Raw genomic sequence first — 20,066 nt, 5'->3', positions numbered from 1 at the left:
GGTGTAGCAGGGAAAAAAATCAGTTGTTGTGGAGAATTGTGTCGGACTGGCGAGTGGGAAAGAACAGGAGCTGGAAGACGCGCCAGCAGCACTTTATAGGTCTGCTGTATGGGAGCACTTTGCATTTAGAGTGACCTACGATGACGGCGGAAAGAAAGTTGTGGATAAAAGTGCAACAGTGTGCAAGCATTGTGCAAAACATTTTGTTTATGCTAACAGCAACATGACCAACATGTCATGCTAACCCCGAAATCCCACATACTCCATCAACGCTCCGCCCCGCTGCGCTCCAGACCGCCTGCACAAAGCAAAGCCTACAGCCTCCACTGTGGCTCCCGTCCGCTCCGCTCTGAGTTCCTTGGAGATGGTAGAGAGCATGCGCCAGATGATTAAATTCAAAGCAGCAAAACATGCGGAAATGATCCAGGGTTTCCGCGGATCATTAAAAATAATTACAATCCATGAATTTTTTTGGATTTTTTCATTAATTTTATTAATTTTTAATGGGATTTCGGTGTAACAATCAACATATACCGAACCGAAAACCGTGAATCGAACCGAAACGTGGATTTTGTGAACCGTTCCAACCCTGATATATATATATATATATATATATATATATATATATATATATATATATATATATATATATATATATATATATAAACTCTTCCTCACCCATCGTGGGTGGTCTTCCTCCCCTTTTTTCCTCCATGCTGGTGTCCTCTATCTACCAGAGGCCTGGGAGCTTGAGGGTTCTGCTCAGTATCTTTGCTGTTCCTAGAACTGCATTCTTCTGGACCGAGATGTCTGATGTATTTCCAGGGATCTGCTGTAACTCCTCCAGTTTGGGGGTCACTGCCCAGAGGGCCCCAATGACCACGGGTACCACTGATGCCTTTACCTTCCAGGTATTCCCAGGTAAACTCCTGGTATTTCTTTAGTTTCTTATATTCTTTCTTTTTCCTGATGTTGCAATCACTTGCTGTTGCTATTTCTTCCACCTTGCTTTTTTTGTCCACCACCATAATGTCCAGTCGGTTTGCCTTTATCATTCTGTCCTTCTGTTTCAGGATCTTTGCTAGGTCCTTCTCTACCATCTTTCCCTGGGGAGGAAAGTGCTTGAGGAAAGAAAAAGTAAATGAGTTAATGCAATTAGCTAAGTTTCCTTAGATCAAATTGACTGGGTGATTGGATAATATATAATGATTACTTACTGTCTAAGATGAAATCTGGGTATTTCTTTATGTGTTGAATACTTTTTTTTGGACATTTCACAAAATGATTCTTATTATTCTTATTATTAATCATTCTTTTCTACACTTATATGTGTGATATGGTGAAATGTATATGGATATGGCTAAGGAGCTGTTACCTTTGCCCTTCTAATACTTGGAGATATGAATTAAAAAATATAAAGTTCAGTCAGTTCTACCATGAAGTGATATCAAGAATAATGTTTGTTGGAACTTGGGGGCTTTTGCTTTGTTCTCACAAGGTAATTAATTTTAAGCTGAAGCTGAAACTGAGGCTTAAACTGTATGTTTGGGTTCTCTGAGGGTAAAAACAACTCATTCCACATTTCATATGTTGTCATTTTTCACATTGAACCATCTCTGTCTCTTTCACCTGACAGCTATAGTGTTTCCCTGTCTTCCAATGGGAACACAATAGTCTGATGTCTCCAATGTCTGTTTTTGATATATTGCAGTAAAACCTGTTTCCCTCTGGGTAAAGTAAATGCTACCTTCAATTGATTTCTGATGGGATGCGCTGAAATAAATATCCATAAATCCATAGCTAATTTTTCTTTAAAGGCAGATTTTTGTTCTGTCAGCTGCATATATATGACTGAAACCAGATATTAACATATGCTGCAGCATAAAAAACCTAACCTTTAATTTTATTCCCTCACACTACACTAAACTTTACAGTGTTATGTCAGTTAAAGTCAAGCTAAATTACTGAGTTTTGCTAAATCCAGGAATAATTAGATTGGGATTTGCAAGAGATTACCTGCTTCAAACTCTAACCCTTACTTTCACTAAGGTTACTTGGTCCTCTAACATTAGGGATACCTTAGCTAATGAATATACCAACTGGAAGCTTTAAACAATTATGCACAAATATGTACAGATTGGGGATATCCAGCCATCCAACTTTTAAAAGAAGAGATTAAGATGTTGTGCGTATCAAAATGAAAATGAAGGCAAACCACCTTATCGGAATCTGCAAAGAATGGTATTATCCGCAGTGACACGAGTCCTGCATCAACATGGACTAAAACGCCACTCAGGAAAGATGAAGCCATTACTGTAGAAACAACTTTAAGAGCCAAATTGCAAGTTGTAACTCTTAGTAAAAATTAAGTAAAATGTATTTTATTGCACCTTTTGCAGACATACATAATTGCTTCACAAGGGCACAGCAATTAAAAACAGAAAGGATTATTTCAATAAAAATGTCTTGTTTTCTAAGTATAAAGAGTCTGGGCAGAACTGAGCTTCAACTGCAACCTGGGTTTGTGCTATCTCCAGGATTTGAGTCATAGACCTGACAAAAAATGCTCATGTTATCTTAAATTTATAAACACTAGATTTTTTGGGGATTTTTTTTTATGTTTGCAAGGCAATGATGGATGGGGAGCAGATAATGTTGGGTTATAGTTGTTCTGAGCTCCCAGTTCCAACTTTTCATTGTAAACAGGAACATAGGTATCTTTAGGATGGCTTGCACTCCCCAGGGTCTTAGAGAAAGAAACCTGCAGAGATGATAAATCTTATTTAAATAGTGGAATAAAGGCTGGACCATTTTGTTTTTTAAAAGCAAACAATGAAAATAGGGTATCATGTGCTTGATTTCTATTTTTAAATATGGAAGATTATTTGTTTCGTAATGTTTAGTAGCCAAGCTAGCATCTAAAGTAGTCAAAAATTAAACTGAAAACATTTTAAAATGTTTTTCGTTTTAGATAATGAGATTTAGAATGTTAATATTATGCTCCTAATGACAGCGAAGCTGGCCATTGTTAGCAAAGAAGGCATTTGCAGGCCTCAACCATATTTAAGAAAGAATGCATCATCCATTTAGCAAGCATAGGGATGCATATTGTACCATGCATCCAAAAGGTATTGAATGAGTAGATTCCTTGGCTGTGTGTTAGTATGGATCCTCATGGTTTTCACTGCTTTAAACATAAATAAGAAAGGGAAGTCAGCTCAGGCCAAGAGTACAGACCCAGGTATTTAAAAATCTGAAAGAAGGAAGAAAGGAGTAGGAGAGATGTTTTCCATCCTTCACTGTCTTCTTCAGTCACTGATGGCAAAGTCATTAACTGGATTCAATCAGCTGGGTTTGCTTAGTAGAACGTTTGTTTGGCTATTTTATATGGAAATCCAGTGATACTACTTATAATATAAATGTGATTTTTATTTACAGTATGTATCAATTATGTTGATATTTTGTGGCTTACATTTAAGACTACAAACACCAGTGTTTTAAGAAAACATGTTTTGCATACAACGGCATTTTGTATGGTGAACAAACAGTGTCATGATGTACGGATGGGATTGAATACCATGGATGTGCCTTCATTCAACAACCTCCCATGTAGTTTGTGCGCAATTTCAAATATTATCCCAAAGATTTTTTTGGTTCAAACTTGAGCACTATAGTTAAAGCTCAGATTACACAAACACAACTTAGTTATTGAACTAATTTGGTTGATCTCAGTTCAAAAATCCCTTCACCTCCCTGGTGAGAGCAGTAACTACAGTCTCTAACTGTATTTTTTTTTTCTAATTTTGATGCTTAAAGAAAAAATCCAGTCATATTCAGAATTCAAACTTCTGAAAGTCTTTTAAATATGAAATGATTCCATCCTGTTCAATCAATGATCAGTGTTTTTAATTCAGAGTAATTTTCATTTGAATGTGCTTTACTGGAGGCATCCATGTTTGTCAAAGAACACTACTGCCACCTACTGGTTTGTGACGTCACGGTGCGGTATCGGCTGTTGATCAAGTCCCAGTGCTGTATCTGGTGTTTGTCACAACGCGCTATTATCCAAGTCATCTTGAAAACATTCTTCTTCCAAATGTTGGCTACATATTACGTGTTTTTTCTCTGGCCAAAAGTTCGATGGCAAATCCTCCCTCTTCAAGTTGGCGATCCAACGACCAACCCGTCCGTGGAGGATCAGGAATCAGAAAGGGGAAATAACTCTTTTGGCAGGAGTGAGGTGTTACTATATTTGGTCAAAAATTGCTGCTGCCAGACTCAGTGATTGCAACTAAAATTATTGTTTTCATTTTTTTACTGATTAACGCTAAATTTCTTAAATCATTAGGTTTAGATACTGACCCATTGATTGCTGACCGAACTTTTCCTTTAAATAATTAATAGAAAATTAGGGCTGACCAATTAAAATACTATTTTCAGAACTCAGTGAGCTAAATATCTTCTGAAATTCTTGTACTAGAAAAGAAAACCCGGCGTTTGATGGTTTGGAAGCTTTATGAGGCCAGCCTGCAGTTGGTTGCATAGCAGATGTGGTGCTTGTCGCCTGCAGAGTGAGGTTTGAAACAGAATTACCTTAATAATTCTGAAGGTCGGCCCTTCTTCAGCTTCCTCGCAGTAACTGAACAAGTTTTTCATCATCATAAATATTTCCAAACACCTGAGTTTTTCTTTCTGGTAACCAAGGGAGAGCTGTAACTCTGGCAGTGCAGAGCAAACAGTCACAGAGGAAGGATGTTCTGTCTCAACTCAAAATAACTCTTTCTCACATTTCTCAAATTCTCTCTAAACCACTGGAATTGTATTACAGTAAAATTGACTTACTTAAAGCTTTTTTTAAACCTCACTACACAATGAAACTACAACTAGGCTCTTTTCCTTCTGTGATTATTTTCTGTTTGATAGAAAACTGGGAAGTTTAGTGTCTGATTGATGAAATCATTATTATTCTCTTTTCTGCCCTTCCTGTTATGTTTTAAGCTAACAGAGGATAGCATTGTTGAGTATGTTCATTTATTTTAGTTCAAAAATACTAAAAATACTATTTATCCCAATGAAAAAACATATATATGCTTGCATATATTTAAGACAATAAGACAAATATATATAAGAATAAGACAAAACACCAAATATTTGTTCAAAGGTTTGGCTACAAAACCTAAAACTTTTCAATAATATCTAAATAATTCAATATAACAAACATGCACTAAACATGTAAAGATTCACTATATTTATAAGTCATGGTAAAGTTCTTTAGAAGCAATATGATGTGGAAGTTTTAATTTTATTTTGCATTTTTCTGTAGGTGATGAAGCCATTGTTTGTCTTGCTAAAGTAGCATTAAGAGTTCTAGTCAGGCTCTCAAAATCATTAAGTGCCTTCCATCTGATTCTAAGATACTCCTACCACACCTGCTCTCCTCCTCATTCTTCTACTTAGACTTTACCGCAGCTAAGTGCAGTAAAGCATCATAGCGAAAGACGACACCCTAAAACACCTCGGGTGCGACCTCTACATGCACTGACTATTCATGAAAACATAGCAGCTCTGACTACAGCGACTGTTGATCAGGCACCATACATTCATGATGGACGTTCATATTACAGGTTTTCATTTAGGGGGTGGGGGGTTGAGGGGTGGTGTTACGAAGGACAGAGAGGTAAATTAACTGTTTAGGTCCGATACTGTTGGGATCTGGGGATGTACCACCTTCCTCCAGCAGAGTGCGCCGTGGGTCTCCTGGGCTGGAGCCCTCCAGCACACCTGAAACGCATCTACTCATCAGGAGACCTTCCCTTCATAAGCAGCTGCCAGACCTTCCTTCAACGCTGCAGTGTTGACCTTAGTTTGGTTAGCAACCTGAGCCTCTGTTACCTGAAAGAATCTAAGTTGTCTCTAAGTGAGAAAACTGGTTCTAACCTTCCTCTGTCTTTGCTCACAGGAAACCCGTCTCAAGCCTGAAGCTCTGGGCGAGCTTAACCTGCCTTCCAGCCCTGGTGAGCCAAACCTGAAGATTCCTTTTTGGATTTCCCCTGCTGCTCTCTGTGAAAGAGCTGGAAACTCTGATCAAGGTCTGCCATTCAAAGTCAGAAGCTAGATGCTGCAGCTGCTTTTGAACTCTGCTGAACCAACAGTCTCTGGACCCAACGGTTCCCTCTCTCACAAGAGAAGCCTGGACCCCGTCAAGGTAGAATCAGAATTATCTAAAGGACTCTTTAATCATCTGCCTGCCCAGCTAATCAAACTATCATCTCTGCAGACTTCAGTGAACCCAACCCGGACCTGTTCCAGATCCAGTTCATGTTTTTGTGTGTCCATATCTTAAATAAACTCTGTCAAACTTTTACCCAGCCTCCGTTGTGTTCTGCATGTGGGTTTGAATATAACCAATCATGACAGATACGCGGTAAAATTTGCAGTGTCAGAGTAACCATTTAAAGGTGGGGTATATGATCCTGGATAAACGGTTCCTGCCAGCTACATTTTTGAAAATACACACCTTCAGCCCACCCCACGAAACCACGCCTCCAAATTACATGAACGCGCCTGCTGTCAGTCGAGAATGTTCGGATGTTCCCGAGAACGAGAAAGAAACAGGCCGAGACCTCGCGAGTGCACGTGACTCGGGATGAGGCGAGAAGCTCATGTCTATTACTAGCTAACCACAACATAACAGGCTAACTTCCATGATGGCGTCGTCTTCTCCTAGTACGGTAAGAGTGTTGAACAATTCAATATGGTCGTAAACAAGTTGTCACGGTTGTCATTTCAAGAAGTATTGATTAGGGTGACCAAACGTCCGTATTTCCCGGGACATATCCGTATTTCACGTCCTGTCCCGGGCGTCCCGGGTTTTTTTTAGAAAGTGAGGAAATGTCCTGATTTCACTGCGCACGACGCTCCGTGTGACGTAATCCCTGAGCCGCGTCAGTGCAGGCAGCCCTGTTCTTAATCAGAGGCTCTGTTCAAAAACCTGGGCTGCATCCTCCAAGGACGCGGTCTACCTAGACTGGACCCTTCGAAGTCCTTGAAAATAAGGAGACCACAAGAGTTCTGTCTGTAAATTCGAACAGGTCCTCCCTTCAGCGGGTTTTACCGGCGTATGCTCTGTTGCTTAGCAACCGTGTAAGTTGACACACAAAGCAGGAAAAGAATGAATACCAAGGTTTTCAAAACTGTTTGTTTATTTATTTATTTTTTTAAAAGTTAAAGTGAACAAAGACTACACTCACAAGAATCCAGAGTGGAAGGTTTCCAACCATTGGGAGCAGGAACCAATCAAATCAAATGTAATGATAGAAACCTTAGTCAGTTAAATAACCTGCTGCTGTCATTTTGCACATCTCTGATGTTGCTGCTATTTTCAAATATCCATTACTGTAAAAATGTCCATAGCTGCATATTGGTTATTTATTCCCCAGTTTTATATTGTTAAAACACTTTACAGTATTTTATTGTTTATTTTAACTCTTCCCTATTATGTTATTCTTATACATTTTTCTAAGGTCCTCATTTGTGTGACTATTTTCAATAATCTTTCTGCTGCTGTAAATTTGCCCATTGTGGGACAATAAAGGGATTTTCTATACTATAAAAGGGTTAGAAATACATAAGTAAATCTAAACAATGTATGTATAAAAATATATCTGCAAAATCTCTAATATTCAACAACAAAAAATACTTAGTTAAGCATATTGTGCAAAACAACAATAAAAAAATTAAACTCCTATCAGATTTATAGTTCCCACTCTGCAGATCTATTAGAATCTGTCCTTAAATTACAGCCAAACCCATTTACACAATAACAGATAAAAACCTTCAGATAAACCAAACATTACCGCCACATATCTGACTCAATAACCATTAAAACAACTATTTTCATTCATTTCAGACGGAACTATTCACAGAGTTGTATTATATTAAACTGAACTTCCAATTTCCCGATGATGAGACATTTGTTCTTTCAATCAACCCCAACCCCCCCCCCCCCCCCCCCCCCCCCCCCCGCTCCAAGGTGTCCTGGTTTTCCCAAATGAAAATATGGTCACCCTAGTATTGATAGTAGATGTATACTAGACAAGTCGTTGTTCTTTTACTTGTTGTTTTGATACGTGTTACTCACACAATCTCACTGTAGTAATAACAGTGGTGATCAGAGACCTACTGTTGTCATCCTAGCAAAAAAAAAAAAAAAGGACGGACATTGACATATTTCTATAGGTGTAATATGTATGTTACTATTGTGTGCATGCATACCTGACAGTGTAATCCGTTGTCTTTTTGTTACGGACGAATCTTACGGGGAAATTCCACAGCCTAACTTACGCTAAACCTGACTATTCTTTTCATTTGTAAAATGGGGATGTCGCCCGTAGCTTAGGCTATAGTGTACTTGTGCGAGCAAAGAAAACAACAGAACAGATCAACGCTAATGAAGTTGAGGTGATTGTGACGGTGTTGTCCACGCTTTATTTATTTTAGAGCTTCCACGGCGACAGCTCCTCTAGCTCCCCTGAGCCGACGTCCAAACGCCCGAAACGCCAGACCAGTACAAGAGGTGGACCGAGGGGCAGCGATCGTGGGGGCAGAGGCAGAGGCAGAGGCAGAGGAAGAGCTGGGACAGCAGGAGGAAGACCCAGGGGAAGGAGACCTCAACCGTGGGGTCTTGAACTTACGCAGGAGGACTTTGAGAGAATTCGAGACATGCGAGCGGACAGGATTGCAAATGAGGATGTAGGTTGATCACATACTAGGTTTTAATGCCATAAACTGTTTAGCTCCAAAGATGTATGAAGAAGTGTTGTAAGTGAAGTGTTAGTACAATACTTGTGCAACGTCAGATGGTTGTAGCTACATAACATCAGTTGTCTTGTAATTAGATCCATAAGACACATTGTACTTCATATTTGTTTGAATCTGACACAATACTTTTTTTTATTCAAATGGAAGTCTCAACAACATGGTATTATAGGAACATAAATGCAATTACTGAATTGGTAATGTCCACACCGGGCTCATGGTCAATGGCAATACTTAGTCATCATCTACTGGCAGAGGTGTCAAAAGTAAAAATGAAAGTACATTTGTGGTGTAATTACAACACTAGCACATGACATCACATAGCTGTTACACCATGTACTCCATTGTACCATATGAAATAGATGGACTGTGTTGTTACTGAAAAACACTGAAAACCTATCAAGGACCCACCCACAAACTTGATCCAACCAGTGCAGAGTTAACTGATTGTAAGACACAGGTCTACTGGTTACTCAGATTTCAACTTGTGTTAGAATTTAAGTTTTTTTTTTTTTTTTTTTTTTTTTTACTTGTGACACCTCTGTCTACTTCATATGACAAAGGAAAGGCACTAGATAAAACATTTATTTCTTTACAGGCCCGAATTCAATCCCTGGATTTACAACAAGCTCGAGAAATATTGCGAGGCGCCCTGACCCGTGACCCCAGCCTGATGTTCGACTTAGCACACCGGACATCTGGCCCTCCAGGTCCGCAGCCACAGCCCCCTGCAGCCCAACCTACCTGGTGCGTCTGCACCAATGCAAGGAGATGCCAACCGACATTGAGAGAAAGTGTTGTGGAGAACCGGCCGACTCCTGCATCGCCATGATGCAACACATGGACGAGTTCATATTGTTAGAGGGGATTCTCAATTTTGCAGGGAGAATTTGGGCAGAAGTGCGGGCAGAGGCTGATGTTGTTGGACCTGGAGAAAGCAACAGAAGATTCAGGCATGCAGCCTACCGACAGTTTGTGGTGTGGCAGTATGGGGCACTGGGTCACGGCCGGCGTGTCGTTATACCCAGTTGCTGCGTATGGAGGATCCGTGACCGTTATCCTGATCCACTGGGCCAGTATAGAGGGTTTGTAGCAAGTAGGGTGTGAACACAAACTGGCGATGTACATAACTTTATAATTATTTTTATTCCTACTGTCTTTGTGTACATAGTTGTATTGTATAATTATTGTTATTTGTAGTTGTATACATCTGCATGGATACTGTTCTCTTGGTTTTGAACCATTCTACCTTTGACATTTGCGTGTGCATTTGAAAATAAAAGCATAATTTCAAAAATCCTTACTATTGTTGTCTTGTGGAATACAAATTGTCAATGTTATCAATTTTCTGACCACAGAATGGTTACAAAATACAGACATACACAGTAAAATAGTGTAAAAGAATATTTATTGGCATATTGTCATGTGTGGACAGTTGAAAAAAATGTTGGGCAAATTAAAATATATACAAATTTACAGTTATCACCACCATACAAAAAAGGAGAACAACAGCTGAAGAACTAGTCAGCAGGTGGAGGAGTCTGTGCTGTAAAGAGATAAAACAGAATCATATGTCACATGTCTGACAATAGTGAAACTTTCAAATGTGAGCAGCCACGAATTTTGAACAGTGAGTGTCAATGGTACTTACCAAGCCCTCTGCTGACTTGCTTCAGTAGCAGCTCTTGGGTTGTTGGGGCAGGTACACCAGAGAGAGGGCCAAGTCTTCTCGGGTCATCTGGTCTGGAGGGTCTCGGGTCAGCCATTCCTCTAGTGGCAGCCAGTCTACGACGCAGAATGGTTCTCTGTAGGTCATCGATGTAGCTGTAGTCCTTCTCAACCTTTTCCATATGCAGCCTCCAGCTCCTGGACCTCTTATTGTACAACTTCCCGTACCTGAAACATGAAATGTGACAGACTGTCTTAGAGCTAATTTACATTTCATTACACTCAGATAGTGCTTTTACAGGGTGTGTTAGTCAAGTGTGGAATTTTGTGCCTTGTTCAAGAGCACATCAGCCACGATTGGAGGTGTGAGGGAAAGGGTAAGGGGAGAGAGGGTAAGGGTGGTATTAGAACCTGCTACCCTCTGATGTTAGGACCCTCTCTCCAGCCAATTAGGCGATGGCTGCTGCAAATCTTCTTGGGTCCCCAGGTTGTGTTTCGTGATCAACAACATATTGCTAACATATTGTAAAACTGTTCAATGAAAATCCATTTGCCATCATCACTGTAAAGACATTTGAATACATTGACATAACTTGTATAGAAATGTTTATGATGATACATACTGAATTGTGCCATCCGCCTTTCTCTTGGCTGGTCTCTTCAGGTGATGGTTGTAGTCCAGGCCAGCCAACAAAGTACGCGCTTCATAGACAGGAGGGGAAAAGCTGTAGCGTTTGCTTGCATACATAAGTATGTGGTTATGAAACGACTCCAAATCTGCCGTTGACCTGAGTGAAAAGCAGAAATTGTAAAGATCTTGTGGTGGATTTTAATTTTAGACAAAGTATAACAAAAATTGCACATCAGCCATACATCACATTTGTAATTTGTTCAGACAATAGGTAGAGAAGTCATCTGGAATCCTTCTGCATACAATCAATTTCACCTGGAAAGAAAGAGAGAATCAGCAATACAAACTAAGTGGACAAGTAAACCCAAAGGTGGAAAGTGTTGCTGATGTGTAGAGTTTGTCCATGGATTCCAGCAACCCTAAAGACTGAAGAGTGTTGCAGTGTTTCGCATAGAGAACTAGACAAACTAGACTACAGTCACACATGCGCGTACAGACACAAACAATGGGTGTGCCAGCTGGGCCAAGACACACGGCGGCTGGGCCCTCCAAAGTCTGCCTTGCAGCTAGCTAGAGGGGGTGGTGCTTCGTTGCCATTGGGTGGCAGAAGTACATTTCATTTTTTGGTACGTTGGCGGGCTTATGATGAGGTCAGGGGGACTTTGGACAACTTATTATGTCCAGAGGGTGTTTGTTCATAAAAAGTGCAGATACTCTGGTCTAAAGCAATTTGGGACACACACACACAAACACACACAGTTGATGGCCATGCCAGCCAGGCAAAGACACACCTCCACAGATGGACTGCTTCCTGATGCACCCGAAAGTCTGCCTGGTAACAAGCTGCATAGACAAATGAGTGGAAAAGCCAAAGTGTGCAAGGAGAGTCATACAACAGCAGGGGGTTGGGAGATAGGGGGATGGGGGTGGGGGATAGTAACGACTGGTAGTGGTCTCAGCAGAGAAGGCTTGGAATGTGGATTCAGGAGAGACAGTTGATGGCTCTGATGCCCTAGGTAAATTCAGAATTCACCCACACACACCTGTGATTAAAATATATCATGTGTAAGAGTGGGTTATCAATTAGCAGTTTTGTGTGGCACTGCACAGTTACATAGTCAAATTGTATAAACCAGACAAAGCAGTGAAGGACCAGGTGCCATAAACACACAAAGAATCAATAACAACAAAGTATGTATCTCATAATTCAATGCAACCTGAAATGTTGAGGAGTTGAAATGTAGTGAGCAAAATGTAAATAATAATCCATACCCGGTGCCAAAAGGCCATTGCTCTGGGTAGAGGAAAGTCATGACCATTTGCAGGTTTACCTGAAGTGAAGGTATTTGTCAATGTTCTTCAGCCAGCGTGCGTCGAGAACAATGTCTCTCAGTCTTTGGTGTGCCAAACTGTCTGCCTCGATCCATTCCTTGTCTCTGCTGTCCTCCAGAGGGCCATGGTGACAGGAGTACAGGGACCACTCATGCTCTCCGGTGACATGGTGCAGCAGTCCCGACCACATGTCCTAAAAACAAGCAGTAAGGAGTTGTATTCTCAAATAAGGAGTCTCAGTGCGCGTAAGAAGGTTCCAATGTTGTTGGACAAATAACCCGTGGTAAGTATAAATTGACATGACGTTTCCTGCAAGATGGTGTTACCAGCAATACAATAGTTGCTGTTACACTGTACCATCCCAACATTTGGCTAAGTAAGAAAAATGTAAGGTTACTAAGTTACACAAAGTGTACATTAAACTGGATGACATCTACCACCAACATATTGAGGAGAAATGTGGCCAGACTATGCTTACATTGTCCAGTCAATGAGGACATCAATTAAAAATTTTAATATTTCTGTACTAGGCTACTTACCATAAACTGTCGATAGGAGTTTGAAGTCTTGCAGCAGTGCCAGAAATGGTTGCAAATATCCCTGCTCCATGCTAGTAAACCAGCGCATCCCTTTTGCTGTCCTGCCTGGACATTGAACAGGATATCAGAGCAGTAAACAATGTCAGAAATCTCGCAAAACACATATGAAGTTAGTGGATCAAAAGCATGCAATTGCAAATAAACATACCGCCACAAGCTTCTTATTGAGGTTCTTCGAGCCATGCCAGATGTCCCAAGAATGGTGTATGCCACTGTCTTTGAACAGCCCTTTATCTGAATGGTGCAGAAAGATGATGAATACATCATCCAATAACAGCTGTATGGTGAAGCTGTACAGTAATATAGAAATTACTTACTAAAAAGTGCTGCTATTTGACTGTGTGCATCTGTGCAAACTTCGGTCACATTCAGCTCTTCACGAAGTGTCTCCAGGGTACGCACAAAGCCCTCCTTCTCCATAATGACAGAATTTCTGTTAGTCTCCCGTTTGTCAAGGTTTACCATGGAAATTATTTGCTTCGAATCATTATCCATGGCTGTGTATGTGCAGTGTTGTGCACAGAACCCCGGACTGTCCATACGACCATCACCTTTGAATAAAAAATGAGAAATAATTAGAGTGTGTGTGTGTGTGTGTGTGTGTGTGTGTGTGTGTGTGTGTGTGTGTCTTCACAACTCACCAAGGACCACAACAGGCCCTCGTTGTTTTAGCTGAGCAATCACTTTGGCCCTCTTGTCATTCCAGAACTCTTTTACGCTCTCAACACAGAAGGAGTCCTGGATCTTGAAGAAGTTGGTCCTGTCAACCATCCCCATATTCATAAACTGGAAAAGCAGTGCAATTTTGGCATAGTTGTTGCCTGAGAGCAATATATTGGTGGCTAGCATGAAGTCCCCGGCCAACATTCCAAACTTGAACATGGACTGTGAACTCCATCGCCACACCAAATGACCCCGAGAGCACATCTGAAAACACAGTCAAAAACGGGGATGGGGGGGTTTGTTTAACAGAATACATAGAACAGCCACTTCACCATATGACTCATATGGAAATATATAATACATTTGTGACAACTCACCCATTCTACAACAGCTGCTGTGCCCCGGGATTTTACCCGAATTTCAAAAGGCGCCTTTGCAGGGCACGGCTTGTTTGTCATCGGTTCTTTTTCTGTGCATTCGGCCATTGGCAAGGCAACGCACCCCGCAAGCTGCTTCAGACAATCGTGGTACACAATTGACGCAGGATGGCCAATCACATCATCTTCTACCTCAACTTTCATCGCCTCTGGCAACGGCGTGTCTGGCCTTGCCGGATCACGGTTGAAGTCCACATCAAGAACCGATTCTTCTAAGGTGACTGTTGGCAGTGTTTCCAAACGTAGGTTCGTCGTCAGAGCACCTCCTGTTCTGTAGAATAAACAAGATACAGAAAAATGATAACAGCAATAACAACATCACTCACAGATAGTAAGGTAAGGTAGTGGTACAGAATATAGCTTACCGCACACAAACACGAGGCACATAATCAGAATCACTCTCGTCACTGTATGTGTCAATTTCCTTGGTCACATCTTCCTCCAACGATGAGACAGAGTCTTCCTCCATGTCAGGGTCCCAGGTGTCATCATCACCCCAGTCAGGGTCCCAGGTGTCATCATCACCCCAGTCAGGGTCCCAGGTGTCATCATCACCCCAGTCAATTCTAAGTAGTAATGCACATTATTTAAAAGAGGTCTCGTTTTTTTTCTTAGCTTTTATGTCCATACATTGTTTTGAGAACACCACTTACGTAGAATTTTGAATGTCATTGAACTGCTCCTCACTGACATCAGCATATGCGTCCAATGCAGATGAACTAATCAGATAAATAAAGCAGAGGACAGAACATCATGAACTTGTGTGTAATTTACAGGGTTTCCTTTTGATATATTTCACAGAGTTGTGGCTGAAAAGTGTTTCACATGACATACCTAGTACCCGGCTGTTCATCATCACCCTCTTGTGTTCTGCTGTCCAAATTCTCTATCCCCTCAATGAACGGATCATCTCTGTGAAACATATAACAGATGGAGAAACAGCATAGAATCAGGCCAATACAATTCCCCTGACAATAAATCTCTTTTACAACTGTTTCTTCCTAGACACAAGGTGCGCAGTACATTTACAATGTGTTAATATGGGTTGTTGTCAAAAAAAGAAAGCAAGTCGTGGAAACTGTACAACAGGGACATTGCAGGAAGTGTACATACTGGTACAGCAAAAAGATAACAAGTACCATGTTATCATTTACTCTCAGAGAGACTTCATCTATATGTGGATCAATTCCGTATTTGGAGACTCTAATATCAGGTGGTACAGTACAACCACAGCTAATCGCAATAATTTTTGTTTTAAAAACTTGTGCATTAATCAGTATTTAAAGTACTGGAATTACTGATAAGCCTCCAACATCAAATTAATTAAATCCATAAAATAGTGGCATTAGCATCGATTGTTCCCCGACATCACATTACATTTACCCTGACCCGTGCAACCACGAAAACATCAGTGATGATCACATTACACAACAAAACGTAAAAAATAAAAGTTTCTCAAGGGAATAAATAATCGTTTTTCAAAATCTAAAGTAGTTTTACTTACTCGTCTGAGTGTACACGGGATTCGGGACCGATGTTCGACAGAGAAGGGGCAGGAGGGGGCTTCAAGACGCTGATCTTCATTGGAGTGGAACTGGTGTGTGCCATGGACACATCATAGCTAACAAGAACAAAGAACACCAATTTGTACAACCTGAACGTCGGTGTTTGTACCACATAAAGCGTATCTTACAAAATGTTTACAAGCATGGATTGGACAGGAATGCAGCGTCAAGGAGGATAATACTTTATAGTGCCATGATAGCAATCAATATTTCAGACGGAGCTAGTAAGCTAGAGAAACATGCTGGGACATTGCATGTAGTCGACATCTTTGACTTTCTCACTAATGTGGTAAATAAGAAGTAACCAAGTATTATCTCAACATATAAGAAAACATAACGTTGTCTTACCTATCGAGTAGAAACAAGGCCACCTTAGCATCCGTCTGTAGTCCCCTGTCTTCTTTCAGTTGACGCCAATGTTGGAAAGCTGTACCGATTACCACTCTCGTCCTGTTTCGTTCTTCTGTAGCTTTTATCCTAGCTGTTGCTTTTTCAAGCACAGTTTTGCCTTTTCTTTTCGAACCCGTTGTTGTCGTCTTTTCTGCCATAGTCAATATTCTCTCTGGCTGTGTGAGATAAATCTGTGGAGTTGGGCTTGATAGCTAGCTAGCTAGCTCTCTAGTAGCATTTGAAGTTCACGGTAGGGTGGAGTTACCTGAAATGACTCCTGCGCCGGCACTTGTCACGAGTCTGTGAACGCGCAGGGGGGAGGGGTGGGGAGAGCTCAGAGCTGACGGTTGATGGGCGTGCCAGAAACCAGTAGAAGTAGGGATGATAGTTACTTCTATTGGTTTGCGTTTTCCTCTGACTACGCCCTCTACACTGGACTAAAAGATTTCGTTTTTTTTCCAAACATTCTATCTCAGTTGGCGCAATGGGCTCGTGAGGAGGTTTTCAATCAGTATGGTAAAAACATGCTCCAGAAAACATCACATACCCCACCTTTAAAAGTACATTTGGTTTTAGAACTCTATGTAATGTATATCTTATCCCAGTTTTTGTTGTAATAACTCTAAAAGAGTCAATGTACACTATTTGACTCTACATATTGTTAGGATAATTATGAGCTTATTACAGCTTCATTTTAGCTCCCAGTTGTGTGTCAGAACTGATGTTTTTCCCAGTAGTTTATAGAATTAGGGCAGTTCCTCTGTCCTGCCTTATACAGTTATAATCTTCATCTGTACGTAGCAAAGATTTGAGAATGGAATGAGAGCGGCATCCTTCAGCTAAGAACAAAGGGTAATGTTGTGATAAGGCTGGAGACATGGATGTCTCCTCATTTACAAACATGTAAAATGTGATGATGTGGCAGAGTAGAGTTGTATAAAATCGGGGCCACTTCCTTAGAGGTGAGCGCGGTTGGTAAGCAGCTGCCTTCTGTAACTCTAAGCAACTTCTCTAATCTGATTAAGATCAAAATTTCTACCTAAATCTGTTGTCATGTCTCCAGGTTATTTAATACATATAAGTTATTAAGTGTTATTCAAACACTTTGTCCTCTTTTCAGGAAATAAACCGAAGAGGGAAAGCCTCAATATCTAGATATAGAGACTATCCTTAACAATATATGTGTAGAAAGAGACCTTGTGAAAAATATATATGTCTTTTTTTTAAATATAGACATATCCAATACATCTTGTGCTGACATATGCATGGTCTAAACATTTACTTTTATTAAAAAAGCTACGTATCTGCTTTGAATGTTTGTGATCAATAAATGTATAAAGTTATGATACAATAATAGTATGTCAACAAAAAAAGGGAAATCAAACAAATAACATTTTCCAGTAAAAATTATAACTCTGTAAATCAAATAATCTACTTTTAGGAATTACAATTTCCAAACAAAACCGATCAGTGTTTTACATGGCACTGATAAGCAAACCCGTTCAAAGTAGCAGTGTGGCCTTAATCTGTGAGGTCATTTGTTCTGTGGAAAACATGTGACTATAATTTAGAAAGGAATACAGCTACTGCTGTACATGTTACTTATTATTTTATTTCCCATATTGGGATACATTGTTTAGAAGAACTTTCAATAAAAAGCAGTTTGAAATGAGCAGAACATAAGGTGAATGGGGATGATAGGCTGGATTGTCAGATGTCCTTTAAACAGCAAAATCAGGTCACACTATTCTTTTAAACATGGGGGCTGCGGCCTAATGCTACCGTTATGGAGTAAGGCTGATTTATCTCATATCAGGGACACAGAAGACGTCCCCATTTTTGGAAAAGTCAAGCCCTACGCTAAGAATTATGTCCTTAGAATAGATATTTTAGAAATAACCGGACAATGTTCAAACAAAAACAATTATATAAAAAAAAAACAATCCCTATATTGTATGTTTATAGATAACTGTGGAAGTAATAAGTTAGGGAGATGAACTCAAGCCATGCTGGGATATGTAGTCCAATTCTTCTGGGCTGGAATGGCTGCTCAATGGTGGCAAACATTTTTACATCATGCAACACAGTCCATTAATCAGCAGTGAACCTCATGCATTAATCTGTGATATATGTTTAATCTAAAGCTGTACTTAAATACACCTTTTACGGATTCGTTATTATAAAACAATCTGATCCTTTTTTTTTTCATTTAACTCTACGAATATTGTCTAGAATATCCTGAAAGAAATTATAGCACAGCTTTAAAGTATAGCAACATGTTTATGAAATTAAGATGGAGAGAAACACTAATCCATCTGTCTTTTACATTGGGGTAAAAGATGTCCAGCCAAAAAACAGGGCACATCATTGTCACTACCTGATCCGTCCTGAGCATTTGCAAACAGAATAACTTCCTGGTAGGCAATGCTTCATTTTTCTTACTTTTTTATAGTTTTGTCTTTTTCCAGCATGAGGGTTCCTGTAGAATATTTTTATATTTGTGTAAATATTGCCTATTCTAAAAACCAAAAAAGCAATACACTTAAATAGCCTTTGAAATGTTAATGTGACTGCTCTGAGCCTGTCTGATGATGACGTCACGCAATACAATGGAGAGAATGTAAAACACATAGATTTCTTCCACAAAAGTCTTTAATATTTTCTTTACAATGTAGTTTAGGATTCTTTAATGTTTTAAGTATATAAATAAGTATTTTCAGTATTTTTGCTCAGGACGGATCATGCTTCGGATTGGGCATTAACAACCATGGACAGGTTGCCAGTCCATAGCAGGGTAATACAGAGACGCGTAAGCATGCACACACACTCAGGACATGGCGGATACACAGCACGACAGATTAGATATTCAAAGGTTTCAAGAATACATATAAGAAATAGCTCAGATGTAGAAGCAAAAACTAAAGAAATCTGGTAAAAAGGCTATTTAGTTATCCTCTGATTTGCAGATATATCCCAGATTGCTTTGCGAGAGCTCTCCTTTCAAAGCATCATGGGATTTGTTGTGGCGTTACAAAAATTTCAGGGAGATGCTTATCGACTCTGTATTTTTACCAACCATCTAATGAACTATACACATGTATTAACATAGCATTTAAAAGTACCTCTGTCTGCTTAGCTTATGGTGTCGTGTTTAAACGGCTCACCATCATGTTGAAATCTGCCATGTTTTGCTGTATAAATACGGTGCGGTCAGTCACTTCAGCATCAGGTGGGTTTAAGAGGATTTTTTCGCACCATTACATTTTCAAAGGGACAACCTAGTCTACAATTGTGTAGGGGCCAACCAGGTGTCATTGATGGGGCCCCTAAGAGGTCATGGGCATGTAAGCAGCTGCTGTCTCTGCTTACTGATATTTACGCCACTGGCATATGTCATCTATTTGTGTTGCTCATCTACTGAACCAGGCAAATCTAATCTGGTTTAACCTGTGCAGATTGGGCTCATCTGGTTCTTTGAAACTTTGAATCAATCTGTATGCATGATCTGGCTGAATTGTCTCTTTAAAGTACCTTGAGATGACAAGTGTTATGAATTGGAGCTATATACTTAAACTGAATTCAATTCAATTAAGATTGAATGAGATCAAAATCGAAAAACCTAATAATGATCTTGTTTAAATGAACTACACTTTATTGTTTTTTATACAATTTGTTGATCCAGAGTGTTCTGAATGCCCAGAATTGACCTATTGTTAGTTTCTAAAAGCAGTTGAGAATGTATTACTTTCTGCAATCAAGCTAAATGGCTTATAAATAGTGCCAGTTCAAATCAGGAGACTTACAATCACTTTACACTTCCTTCAGTCATTCATGCACAAACATTCGCACACAATGTAGCTGGGTGGGAAACGACATAAAAGGCACAGATGCCCTTGGGCGTACCGACAAAAGCAAGGGTGCTGTACATCTGTGTCACCTGGCACTCTGAGTGATAACAGTGGGC

At 40.0% G+C, this 20,066-nt stretch overlaps 2 protein-coding genes across 2 annotated transcripts; one reads left to right on the top strand and one right to left on the bottom strand.

Annotated features, from left to right (window-relative positions):
• The first annotated feature begins 6,456 nt into the window (after positions 1-6,456).
• LOC119786109 lies at positions 6,457-9,910 on the top strand. The gene is made up of 4 exons (XM_038289208.1): positions 6,457-6,731; positions 8,500-8,751; positions 9,416-9,580; positions 9,701-9,910. Exons 1-4 carry the CDS (start codon positions 6,705-6,707, stop codon positions 9,908-9,910), a joined length of 654 nt encoding a protein of 217 aa, XP_038145136.1. The 5' UTR covers positions 6,457-6,704.
• Positions 9,911-10,208: 298 nt separating this feature from the next.
• Positions 10,209-15,755, bottom strand: LOC119786108. Its single transcript, XM_038289207.1, has 13 exons — positions 15,652-15,755; positions 14,982-15,059; positions 14,801-14,866; positions 14,513-14,713; positions 14,088-14,418; positions 13,689-13,974; positions 13,365-13,598; positions 13,196-13,281; positions 12,988-13,092; positions 12,448-12,641; positions 11,109-11,273; positions 10,469-10,713; positions 10,209-10,363 (listed from the first exon to the last, which is right to left on the bottom strand). Exons 1-13 carry the CDS (start codon positions 15,753-15,755, stop codon positions 10,338-10,340), a joined length of 2,121 nt encoding a protein of 706 aa, XP_038145135.1. The 3' UTR covers positions 10,209-10,337.
• Positions 15,756-20,066: the final 4,311 nt, after the last annotated feature.

This window comes from Cyprinodon tularosa, unplaced genomic scaffold (genome assembly GCF_016077235.1).
Source record: "Cyprinodon tularosa strain WSP-4 unplaced genomic scaffold, ASM1607723v1 ctg266, whole genome shotgun sequence".
NCBI lineage: Eukaryota > Metazoa > Chordata > Actinopteri > Cyprinodontiformes > Cyprinodontidae > Cyprinodon > Cyprinodon tularosa.
The sequence above is the reverse complement of the archived record's forward strand: the minus strand, read 5'-3'. Positions and strand labels throughout refer to the sequence as shown.